Below are 12,468 nucleotides of genomic sequence, written 5' to 3'. Positions count from 1 at the left end.
GGTTGGTGGCCGGCTAATGGATGAGCTTTCTAACTTTCTGGCACTTGTCACATTTTTTTACCATCTCCATGGCGTCTGCCTCAAGTGTAGGCCAGAAGTAGCCTTGTCGCCTAGTCTTGAGAGCAAGGGATCTGCCCCCTATGTGGGAGGCGCAATATCCCGAATGCAAATCTTTGAGAACTTCTTTCCCCTTTTCTAGGGTAACACACTTCAACAGTGGTTTTAGAAAACCTGCATTGAAAAGCTCTCCATTTCTCATCTCGAGTTTTACAGCACGTTTCTTTTGTACGGCAGCAACCTAGGGTGAATCAGGGAGCGTACCGTGTGTCAGATATACCCGGATGTCATCCATCCAGGTAGAGCTTTGGTCAAGTACTCCAATGGGCTCTTCATCATATATACTCCGTTTTTCCATAACTTCCCAAAAGACTGACCGAGGCGTATCACAGGAGGCAAAAGATGCCAATTTTGACAGAGCATCCGCCTGATTGTTTTTAGACCTGGGCACTTGACTTAGATGAAATTCTTCAAGTGTTCCCGCTTTAGCTTTAACCACCTGCAAGTATTTGATCATTCCCAGATGGGTGGCTTCGTATTCACCATGATATTGGCTAACGACTAGCTGAGAATCTGAGCAGGCGTCAATTTTTGTTGCCCCTGCCGCCTTGCACATGCGGATGCCGGCTAGCAAGGCTTCATATTCTGCCTCATTGTTTGAGGCCTGGAACTTAAACCTTAGTGCATATTCATATTTATCTCCATCAGGAGACTGGCAGATTATACCTGCACCACAACCGTTCATAGTTAAGCTCCCATCTACGTACACTTTCCAAACCTAATTAAGGTTTTTCAGAGCAACCAACCTTGTTATTTCGACAATGAAGTCGGAAAACAGCTAAACCTTCACTTCCTTTCTTGGTTCGTAAGTTATTTCAAGACTTTGCATTTCAATAGCCCATTTGAGCATTTTGCCGGATGACTCCAAGGTTATCATTGGCCGCTTGAGGGGTTCATGTGTGTAGATCACCGCCGGATGTGCAAGAAGTAAGGCATCAACTTCTTAACATCCATGTAGAGAGCAAGGCCAAAATTTTAAACCATGGGGTATCGGAGTTCAGCATTTCCGAGAACATGGCTAATGAAATAGACCGGGAGCTTAATACCGTCTCTCTCATCAAGGAGAACGGCACTGAGGGCATGATATGAAACTGATAGATACATGTAAAGCGTCTCCTTTGGTAGAGTACTAACAAGCCTTGGCAAGGAGTGTAAATGTTCTTTCAATTTTTGAAAGGCTGCCTCAGCATCTTCCCCCCATTCAAATCTAGCCTTCTTCCTGATTGCTTGGAATAAGGCATTTGTCACCTTTCTAACTAAGAAATCTTCCAAGCGCAGCCAGGCAACCGGTGAGCTTCTACACATCCTTGATAGTGCGGGGTGACTTCATGCCAATCACCGCCTTTATCTTCTCGGGGTTAGCCTCTATACCCCTTTGATAAATCAGGAATCCAAGAATCTTCCCAGACTCAACTCCAAAAACACATTTTTTAGTATTTAACATGTCCTTATGCCGCCTGAGTGTGGTGAAAGTTTCTCGGAGATAAGCAAGGTGATCCGTTTGTAGCTTTAATTTGACTATCATGTCATCAATATACGCCTCTACATTCCTCCTAATCTGATTGATGAATATTGTATTAATCATCCGTTGGAAAGTAGCCGGCGCATTCTTCAAGCCAAAAAGCATCACCTATAACAGAATAACCCCTGATCACTGACAAAGCCCGTCTTCTCTTGATCTTTTTTCTACAGGGGAATCTGATGGAAGCCAGAGTAGGCATCCATGAAACCCATCAAGGCATGCTCGGCTGTAGAGTCGACCAGACTGTTGATCTTTGGAAGTGGGTAAATGTCCTTTAGACATTCCTTGTTTAAGTCAGTGCAATCCACACACATGCGCCAGGTACCATTCGACTTCTTTACTAGTACCACGTTCGCAACCCAATCAAGGAAGTTACATGGCCGAATGAACCCGGCATCTAACATCTTTTTGACCTCGGCAGCTGCCGCCTGACTTCACTCCTCGTTGTGATTTCTTTTCTTTTGCTGGATGGGCTTCATTTTTGGATCCATAGCGAGTTTGTGGACAACAAGATCCGGGCTGATGCCTGGCATCTCTTCCACATCAAAGGTAAAAATATCTTTGAATTCTTTTAGCAAGAGGTGCAAGTCTACACCCAACCTTTCAAAAGCATACGTCCCCACCTTAATAGTTCGCTCTGGATGGCTGTCATCCAGACAAATATCAATGTGATCACCAGCCGACTGGGGACAGAGATTATCTGACCATTCCCCGGTCAGTGATTGCTATTTCTTCTCTTTCTTTTTTTTACCCCCACCAACTGATCAACTTTCCTTTTCTTTGCGACAACTGGTGGTGGTGAATCAAAGTCCTTGACATCATTAAGGTCTATTGGCTCCTTTGGTTGACTGGCTACAACAGCTGTTGGTTTATGTATGAGAGGTAACACTCCGTTGCTGTCTTTTGATCCCCTTTGAAGAAGCCAACAGAGCCATCATCCTTTTCATACTTGAGCAGCATAAGAACGAGGATGATGACGGCCTTAGCTTGGACTCGTTTAGAGTGGGTCAACCAATAATGATGTTATAGGAGGTCAGCTCTTTAACCACCAAAAATCGGATGATCTTATGTCGCCCTTTTACCTTTGGCCCCAGCCGGATGCGTAGATCAATTTGTCAAACTGGGTGCACGACCCCTCCCCCAAAGCCAACTAGAGGATGGGAGACGTTGCGCAGGTTGTCCAGCTTATAGCTTAACTTAGATAGACATTTCTAGCTGATGAGGTCAGAGGAGCTACTAGTGTCAATGAGGATCCAACCAATCAGCTGGTTGGCAACCTTACATTCAATGACAACTAGGTCTTCATGTTGTCGGATGACTTCGCCTCAATCCTTCTCAGTGATGAGGACGCTTTGGGAATGTTCCACTAGTGGACCTCTGTCCATCATCAACTTAATGGATCATCTTCTTCAGATGATCCTAGGTGCCCCGGATGGTCAGGCCACCGCATACGAATTTGCCTTCTATGGTGTAGACCGGATTCATCTTGGCAATCGCTTTGGACTTCAAGACATAGGACTTCAGCAAGCCCTTATTAGCCAAACTGTCCAACGTCCGCTTGAGACTATACCAGTCATTGGTGTCGTGGCCGACTTCCTCATTGAACTGATATAATTTATTCTTGTTCCGTGATTAAACGGAACACTTCATTGGATTCAGCTTGTTAATGGTCAAACGGTCCTTTATCTCCATGAATATGGAGTGGCAGTCTTTATTGAACTTGTACCATGACACGTACGACTTGAATTCATTCTTTTTCTTTTTGGAACGCTGATCAGGCTCATCAACCGCCCAAACTTCTTTCCTCTTTTTGCTCTCTTCAGCTTTCTAAGCCGGCTAAGCAGACCGACTCTTTTTTTGCTTATAAGACTTCTTGGAGGCAAACTGATGGCTGAACGAGTAAAGGTCAGTAGCTTGAATAAAACTCTCCGCCTCTATCAATGCATAATGAAGGGTGAAAACCCTCTTCCGAACAAGGTCAAACTTAAAGGTCAACCCATCCTTCAGACCCTTGAAGAAGTCTGTATAGGCTACCTCGTCATACAACCCCTGAATCTAGATTCACATTAGATTGAATCGTTTGACATAGGAGAGAAGCCCTTCTCTCTTTCCCTGCCTTATGGTGCTCAAGTCGAGACGTGTTTTCTTGGTAGGGATGTTCATTGAGAAGTTAAAGGCCAACAGGAAGGCAAGCATCCTAAAGATGTCAATGCACCCGGCTGGCAGGTTGCCGGACCATTGTTAGGCCATGCCCTTCAAGGTAGCCGGGAAGCAACGGCACCACATAGCATCCTCCAACCCCTGCATATGAATAAGGTTAGAGTAGGCCATGCGGTGGTCTTCCGGGTAAGAGGTACCATCATAGGCACCTAGAAACACATTTTAAAACTTGGCCGGTTGTGCTGCCTCGGTTATCTCCTTAGTGAACGGAGAAGTTTGTTCACCAAGTTTGAGCAGACGGTGCTGGCAGTCCAAAGGTTGGACATTGTATGCCGCCTGTAGGGAATATTTCAAGCATTTTTATGTGATCATACACTTAAGCATGGTAGCGTCCAAAGGGAAGGAATCTAGAGCAAAAGAGTCGCCAATAAGTTTTAGGAACTTGTAAACCGTTCACAGGGTGAAGTTTACACCCCTTAACGATCCAAGAGATAGTTAACTCCAATAGGTCTGGAACCAAGACTGGAAGTTTGGGGATGAAGGTATAAATCCAACCTAAAAGAGACTGAACTTTCCCTAATAATAGGCCTCTACTTTATTCTACTCATATTCATGTGCGCTTTCTGACTAACATGCAATCAATGGGTTAACCCTAAACCTTTTTATCTATATTGGTTTAATATTAATGCACAAATAAAACTATTATTGACGATCACTTGAATTATAATCATATTAACCCTAAACAAGATTATTAATTATCTTATTAAGCATGATAACAAGTACCAATTCCCTTTAAGCATGCATAAAAGGCGTGACCAAGCAATAACAATAAATATAATCAAGCAACATAATAATCATAATAATCATCATCATAGACATAAACATGTTAAAGCATAATAATAGCAAGATCCTAGGCATGATAATAACAAGATTAATAACAAACCCTAGCATGTCACTAAACATATAAAAAAAACAATATTAAAGCTTTAACCCTAACATGATACTAACATGCTATTAGGAAAGAAAATAGGAAACATCCTTTTACTCATACTTGATATTAGGAATCAAAATAACAATCTAAACATGTTTTGTTTATCATAATACCAATAAAACAATTAAAGCACTTACTTAGCTGCCTCGTACCTCTTTCTTTCACGTTTAGGGCGAAGGCAACTTCGAATTATGCTAGGTGTGTATAGATCTTGTGAGTGCGGAATTTTGTTTGTGAAAAGGGTTGGTATAGAAAGAGAGAGAGAGTATCAAGAATTTCTTAATGAGAATTGGTGATAATTAGATTGAGAATTGATGATTAAAAAAACGGAGGTCTAAGGACGCTATTTATAATGAAAATGGTCCGGATTAGATAAAAAAAGAATCGGAGTTCAAAGATGAATAAAATACGCCGCTGTCGCCACAACAGCCCCTGTCGCCGCACGACAGAGTCTGTCGCGAGGCGACAGCCTGACGTTCGGCGCTACAGGCAATTTTTCCACACGTTTTCTATTTTCTGGTAAAATTAAGTTGTAAAAATCCTTTCGAGGTGTAAAATTGTAACTTCATTTAAAACACTTCTTTTATTCCAATTAAAACTCATAAAACTTAATTATCAACCCTAGTCACATTAGGATTCAAAAGAACCTTCCAGAACATTATAGAAGGCTATAATCAATCCTAATTGCATTAGGAATGATAATTCATAATAAGCCCTCCTCTAGATCATTGGGCCACATATAAAGATCAAACTGGGTCGAGTTTAGTAATTTGGCCATAACTTCCTAATTATTCATCGGAATTAGGCTTATAATATATCGTTGGAAAGCTCTTTTCGAGCCCTATATAATATGGACCAAACTATACTGGATTGATTTTTTTCATAAAATAAAAAAGGTTTGGAAAACAGAAAGAGAGAATTTTATAAAAACTAACCGCAACACTAGAATTTCCACACTTTCACTTCATTCGATTATAATTCGACGTGAAAGGTATTCATCATTGGGTTTGGTTTTGGGGAGACACAAATGGGTGTCTACAGAAGCCCCCACTTTGACTTAGTTTGGAGAAATGCAAGTTTTGAAAACAAAAGTCAAAGTAGCGATAGGGACGGAGAATGATTTAGAACGTTCTGCGATCCCTAATCATTCTTGTAACGCCAATACCTGCAAACTAGCGTTAGTTAAAACAAATAACAGAGTTAAGAAACACGTATCTTGCACCATCGAGCACAAGTCTCTGTAGGTAACCGATTTGTTGTTGCTTTCGTTGTTATGACAACCTTCCATAAGCTAAGGAACACCATTTTGCTATTTTGATGTTGTGGTCGTGCTTTGCTGCCGTTAATGTTACTCGTCTCTGAACTAAAGAGCTTTTTAAGGACTATTCACTCGTTTCTAAAAGACATTCCTAGTGTTTTTCTTAGGATTGACCTAAGGCTTGATGTTTTTTCTTAGGGTTGACCCAAGGTGAATTAACACGTGTGAGTCATGATTTGTGTGTGCATTGTATTATGATGTGCTTGACTAAAAATGCGAAAAAGAAAAAAATTTCCGTCATTTTTTGTTGAGGGTACCGACTTTCTCCCGAAAAGAAAGAATCGAAAAAGAATCAATGTTTTTGATGGTGCATGTTGAATGAGCTTAATCTGTTGATGCTGTCTCTCATAATACAAGGGTTGTAACATCTTAGACTATCCTAGTTGACTCGATAATGAAAGTATTTTGGTTATTTAGGCGCGGAGGCTAAGTACTTCATACTTTGTGATGCAATGATGATTGATGTGTGATTTTAACAAGACATGCTTCAGTGTTGTGTTAAGATTTCATGAAAAAGGGTTCCTAAGGGATTTGGTCATGTATATGTGCAGTGTGTAAAAGTGACACCAAGGTTACGCCGCAAAGGCTAAGTGTGTGGAAAGATATTATTTTGAGAAGAGCCAAAAGATGGTGACTCTTAGGCTAGGTAGGCTAACAATGTAGGGATCAAGCCCCCTAGTCTAGCTCTAAGTAGATAGGGATGATCATTGGGGATCCTTTTATATGATCATGATGTGTGAATGTGAATACGAATGCATTTTATTACGGTCGCGCCCCAACGTGAGGTTGCCTACGTATCCGTTTGGCATCAGGCCGAACGTAGCTCTAGCCAAACCTTGCACAAGTATGTGTATACCTCAAAAGGTCTTTTTAAGGGTTGTAACGTGGTTAGGCTAAATGTTTGTAGAAGAAAGGGATAAAGGCTCAAGACCCTCGATAAGCCCCCAAGGTGTGCAACCTTGCTTTTGAATCCTTGTATTTTTAGGCTTGAGTTTTCTCACTTTTAAGCTCTTTCTTCTTTTTTTTTTTTTTTTTTTTTTTTTCTCTCTTTTCTTTGCTTTTTTTTTTTTTTTTTATAAGTGTGGGATGTTGGGCTTAATGATTTTGATGATGACACAACCTCACTTACTTACAAACTAATAAGAGCTTGATTGTTTAAGTATGTACTCAGTTACAAAGACTAGGAGAATGAAGTGTCTTGTAAGAATACTATGAGGAACAAGAAGGCTAGAAGCAGAGCTATGCATATAGAAGAGTTCCTTCACAGGAACTGGCGCTTCAGAAATGAAGATTGGTGAAGAGAAGGTTCCCTCAGGGAACAGTTTCAAAGAAGAAACCTCATCAGAGAAGAGAAGTTTCTCCCAAGGAACAGAAGCCTCGGAGTCAAAGCTTCATCAGAGAACATGAAGACTAAATATATTTATATATTTTAGGATTTATGTAAGTATAAGATATTAAGTTGCATTCGAAATACTGTGTGGAATTGGTCTAAAAAGATAATTTTGTGCTAGCTAATTTTTAAAGAAGTTGTTATTTTCTAAACGATTATCTTTTTAACCAAGAAAGAGGAGTTTTATTTTTATTTCTGATTTTACAAAAAATAAAATCTCCATGTTTCTCAAAACTTGCAGCCTACTCTCCCATGTTCTTCTTCAGTCATGGTTTTGCACATTGAGGAGTTCATGGTTCCTTAATTCAAGGGATATGATCTTCTTAGTGGGTGTGAGTAGTGGCGTGATGGATTTGCTGCACAAAGAGGTTTTTCCAATATGTTTATTGCTCTATAAATAGTCTTTGAAATCTGATGGAAAAACTCACCTTTGCTCACATAAGTTTTCAAGCTTCAAATCGAGTCAAGTGTCAATTCAACACAAGTTCATTAGAGTGTTCTTAATGTTCTTATACTAGAGTTTGTTTTGGGGAATGGGGAAGTTCGAGTGAACGTTTGTGTATGAGAAAGAGAAGTGAGATAGAGAAGAGAAAGAGAAGAGAGAACAGAGAAGTGAGAAGAGAGAAAGAGAAGAGAAGAGTAACAAGTTTGGTGACTTGTTCCTCAGGGTCTAAAAGTTCGTAGAGGAACTTGAGTTTGAGTTGTTAGCTTGTAATAGGATCATTTTCCCTATTATAGTGAAGATTCTTTTCCCAAAATCCCAAGTGGTCGTCGTTTTTCTCCTTGTTAGGGCCAAGGAGTTTTCCACGTAAAATCTCTCTTGCATTCTTTAGTTCCTTTAGTTAATCTTTCAGTTCCTTCGGCTAACTTAATTTTAATTCCACAAAATTTTAGGCTAAATTCACATACTACAATTCAACCCCCCCTTCTTGTAGTATTCTTTAAAACAACAATTGGTATCAGAGCCTTTCTAGGAAAATCAGGAAACCCTGAACAAGAAAGGTCTTGGAGAAAATGAATACTCATGAAAAGCTCGTGGAAGGATACTCAACTCAGAGGCCTCCTATGTTCAACGTCAAGTTCTATAATTACTGGAAGAACCGCATGGAAATCTTTATCAAGGCAAAGAACTACCAAGTCTGGAGGGTCATCGAGGTTGGTGATTTCGAAGTCACCAAAACAAACGCTCAGAACGAGGTAATCTCTAAGCATATGTCTGAATATGAAAAAGAGGACTTTGATAAAATGGAAATAAATGTTATGGCTGTGAAATTGCTCCACTGTGGACTTGGACCTCACGAACACAATCGTGTTATGGGGTGCAAGAACGCTAAGGAAATCTGGGATTTGCTGCAGATTACTCATGAAGGAACTAATGAAGTTAAACGCTAAAAAATCCATCTACTTATGTCTAAGTATGAAAGATTTGAAATGCAGCCTAAATAAACTATTCAAGAGATGTTAACACGCTTTACTAACATCATAAATGAGTTGGTTTCCCTTGGTAGACAGATTCCTACAGATAAGCAAGTTAGGAAGGTTCTTAGAAGTCTTCCACAAGATGAGAGATGGAGAGCTAAGGTGACAGCCCTTCAGGAAACGAAGGTCTTTAAAAATTTCAATATTGAACAACTAGCAGGTTCTCTCATGACTCATGAGCTACACCTTGGATTCAATAATGAACCCACGAGGATTAAGGGACTGGCTCTTAAGGCTGATGAGGAGGAGGACTCAAAAGTGGACGAGGATGAGGCTGCCCTAATTGTGCGAAGATTCTAAAGGATGTTCAAGAAAGGCCGAACCTTAAGGAACTTCGGGAAAAAGACCTCAAATCCAAAGCCTAACTACAGCTTCCACAAGTGTGGATCCCCAGATCACTTTATCAGAGACTGTCCCCTTTGGGAAAATGATAAAGGGAAAGGAAAGGCTAAGGAACAGGGAAGAGAAAAATTCAGCAAAGCACTCTATCAAAGTCAGACATAAGGAAGCCAATGATAACAGCCTGGGAGACTCAGAAAGTGAAGAAGAAGATGATGACCAACCAGAACAGGAGACGGCCAATCTTTGTTTGATGGCCAAATCAGATGATGAAAAGGCTTACCTTGAGGAACTCTAGAAAGAGGTATTTCTTGATCCTAAACAGCTTAAAACTCTCTCTAAAGATGTCTTGATAGATATATGTCTAGAAAAAGAAGAATTCTTTAGAGATACATGTGTGAAGTTGAATAAATGTGAAAAACCTCTTAAGGTTTGCAAAGAACATGGTGCTTGGTTGGAAACAGCTTATGCCAAGTCTTAAAGCAAACTAAGAGAACTTGATTTTAAATACAAACACATAACTGAGATAGTTGATATAATTAAACATGAAAGTATTCTTCTGAGTGTTGAACTAACTCAGTATAAGCTCATAAATTCTTATATCAGTTCTAGCAGTTCCTCAAGAGATCAGTTGCTTAAATTCAATGTTGATTCTGAAAATTTGAAAAATGAGCTTTCTACTTTAAAAACCCAAAAGGATCAACTTGAATCAGAACTGAATGCTAGAAAGGATAGAAGTATTGACCCAAAAGTCATACCTGAGTGGATAGCTGAAGCTCAAGGAAAAAGAACTGAAGGCCTTGGTTATATGACCAAGAGGAAAGGTAAGCAAAAGAAATATGTTGAGCTTCCTAGCATGAAGGTATGCACTTTTTGTGGTAAGACTGGACATCTCTATGGATATTGTAGGATAAGAGAAGAAGCTGATAAAAGAAATGTAAAACAAGTGTGGGTCAAGAAAACTAATATTGCATCCACGTCTAAGGAACCCAAGGAAAGCTAAGTTCCTAATCCTAATGCTTAGTTTTCTTGTAGGTCCTAGTGAGGGGGAACAACTCGTGGTATCTCGACAACGGTTGTTCAAAGCATATGACAGGTTATAAATCAAAATTCCTCTCACTAGAAGACTACCCTGGAGGAACAGTAACCTTTGGGGATAATAAGAAGGGCGAGATCATTGGAAAATGCAAAATTGGAAGATCTAAATCTCATTCCATTGATAATGTGTTCCTGGTCGAGGGCCTAATGCACAATTTACTCAGTATATCACAATTCTGTGATAAAGGAAACTATGTAAGTTTTACTTATGACTCTTGCAACATCATCAACAACAAGTCAGGAAAGGTTGTTCTAGAAGGAACAAGAAGAGGGAACACTTATACAGTTGACCTCAACTTAATCCTAAGGAACAACCTTACTTGTTTGAGTGTTATTGAAGATGATCCCCTGTTATAGCATAAACGTTTTGGACATGCTAGCTTTTCATTACTAGACAAACTGAGGTCGAGGAACTTGGCTGTGGGACTTCCTATTATCAAGTTCCTACAGAACAAAGTTTGTGATGCATGTGTGAAAGGCAAGCATGTTCATTCATCTTTTAAATTGAAGAAAATGGTAAGCACTACAAAGCCTTTGGAACTAATCCATATGGATTTGTGTGGTCCCATGAGAATTCATAGCAGGTTGGCAAGAAGTATGTGTTGGTTATTGTTGATGATTATTCTATATTCACTTGGGTTATTTTTCCTGCTAGTAAAGATGAAACTTTTAATGAGTTTGTTGCTTTTGCCAAGAAAATACAGAAAAACAGTGGTCACTCCATAGTCCATCTCAGATCAGATCACGGAACTGAATTTGAGAACTAAAGATTCGATGTGTTTTGCAGGGAAAATGGCATGAATCATAACTTCTCAGCTCCAAGGACTCCCCAACAGAATGGAGTTGTAGAAAGGAAGAATTGAACCCTTGAGGAAATGGCTAGAACGATGCTGATTCCAAGTGGATTTCCAAGGAACTTCTGGGCTGAAGCCGTGAATACAACATGTTACACCCTCAACAGGGTGACAATCAGAAGTATCCTCAACAAGACTCCCTATGAACTATTCAGGGAAGGAAGCAAAGCATATCTCATCTTAGAGCCTTTAGTTGTAAGTGCTTTGTAAATAATAATGGTAAGAAAAACCTAGGGAAATGTGATGAAAGAAGTGAAGAGGCTATATTTATAGGATATGCCTCTGATAGCAAAGCTTATAGAGTTTACAATAAAAGCTCAATGTGTGTTAAGGAAAGCATTCATATAATCTTTGATGAGGTTAACCAGTTTGTGAGTGTACAGGAACAAGAAGATGATAATGATTTTGAAATTGGATTGATAAGAGACAGGGATGAAGAAGAGAATCAAAAGCAAACTAAGGAAAAGCAGCCTTCTCCAGAAGAGAATCATCAAGAAAATGGAGAAGTTCCTCAACCCGACGAACAGGTAAATGAGGAACAAGTAGAAGAAGTAGGAGGAACAGAAACAGAAGCTCCTCAAATTGGAGTTCCAGATAGGGAATTTCAACCCAGGCCATTCAAGTATCAAGGTTCCCATCCAACTGATCTCATTATCAGTGATATAGGAAAAGGAACTCAAACAATATCACAAATGAGGAACTACTGTGCATTCCATACTTTTCTGTCCATCCTAGAGCCAAGAAATCATCAAGAAGCCTTAAGAGATGCTGATTGGATAGTTGTCATGCAAGAGGAACTCAATGAGTTCGAAAGGAACAAAGTCTGGCACCTTGAGCCAAATCCTAAGGGAAAGAAAGTTATCGGGCTCAAATGGGTGTTCAGGAACAAGCTTGATTAACATGGCACCATATTAAGGAACAAGGCTATATTGGTTGTGAAAGGCTACAAACAACAGGAAGGTATTGATTTCGAAGAAACCTTTGCTCTTGTAGCTAGATTAGAAGCTATTAGAATCCTAGTAGCTTTTGCTTCTTTTATGGGTTTCAAACTCTATCAAATGGATGTGAAATGTGCTTTTCTTAATTGTTTCTTAAATGTGGAGGTGTTTGTTGAACAACCTCCGGGTTTCAAAAATCCTAAATTTCCAAATCATGTTTATAAGCTTGATAAAGCTCTCTATGGGCTTAAACAAGCACCAA

General features: G+C 39.7%; 1 protein-coding gene across 1 annotated transcript; it reads left to right on the top strand.

Moving 5' to 3' along the window:
• The first annotated feature begins 8,956 nt into the window (after positions 1-8,956).
• Positions 8,957-12,167, top strand: LOC110694897. Its single transcript, XM_021872097.1, has 9 exons — positions 8,957-9,262; positions 9,372-9,564; positions 9,673-9,790; positions 9,923-10,253; positions 10,352-10,660; positions 10,772-10,930; positions 10,999-11,090; positions 11,202-11,259; positions 11,424-12,167. The coding sequence occupies exons 1-9, from the start codon at positions 8,957-8,959 to the stop codon at positions 12,165-12,167; spliced, it is 2,310 nt and encodes a 769-aa protein (XP_021727789.1).
• The last annotated feature ends 301 nt before the right edge of the window (positions 12,168-12,468 follow it).

This window comes from Chenopodium quinoa, unplaced genomic scaffold (assembly GCF_001683475.1).
Source record: "Chenopodium quinoa cultivar QQ74 unplaced genomic scaffold, ASM168347v1, whole genome shotgun sequence".
Classification (NCBI taxonomy): domain Eukaryota; kingdom Viridiplantae; phylum Streptophyta; class Magnoliopsida; order Caryophyllales; family Amaranthaceae; genus Chenopodium; species Chenopodium quinoa.
This window is presented reverse-complemented; position numbering and strand designations above follow the sequence as displayed.

What these genes read in the sequence shown, in the direction of transcription:
- LOC110694897 (XM_021872097.1), top strand. Translation starts at nt 8,957, where the DNA reads ATGTTAACACGCTTTACTAACATCATAAATGAGTTGGTTTCCCTTGGT. An exon ending in TTGGAAACAGCTTATGCCAA is followed by an intron (nt 9,791 to 9,922) that starts GTCTTAAAGCAA and finishes TTCTTATATCAG; the next exon opens with TTCTAGCAGTTCCTCAAGAG. An exon ending in CTTTTAAATTGAAGAAAATG is followed by an intron (nt 10,931 to 10,998) that starts GTAAGCACTACA and finishes AATTCATAGCAG; the next exon opens with GTTGGCAAGAAGTATGTGTT.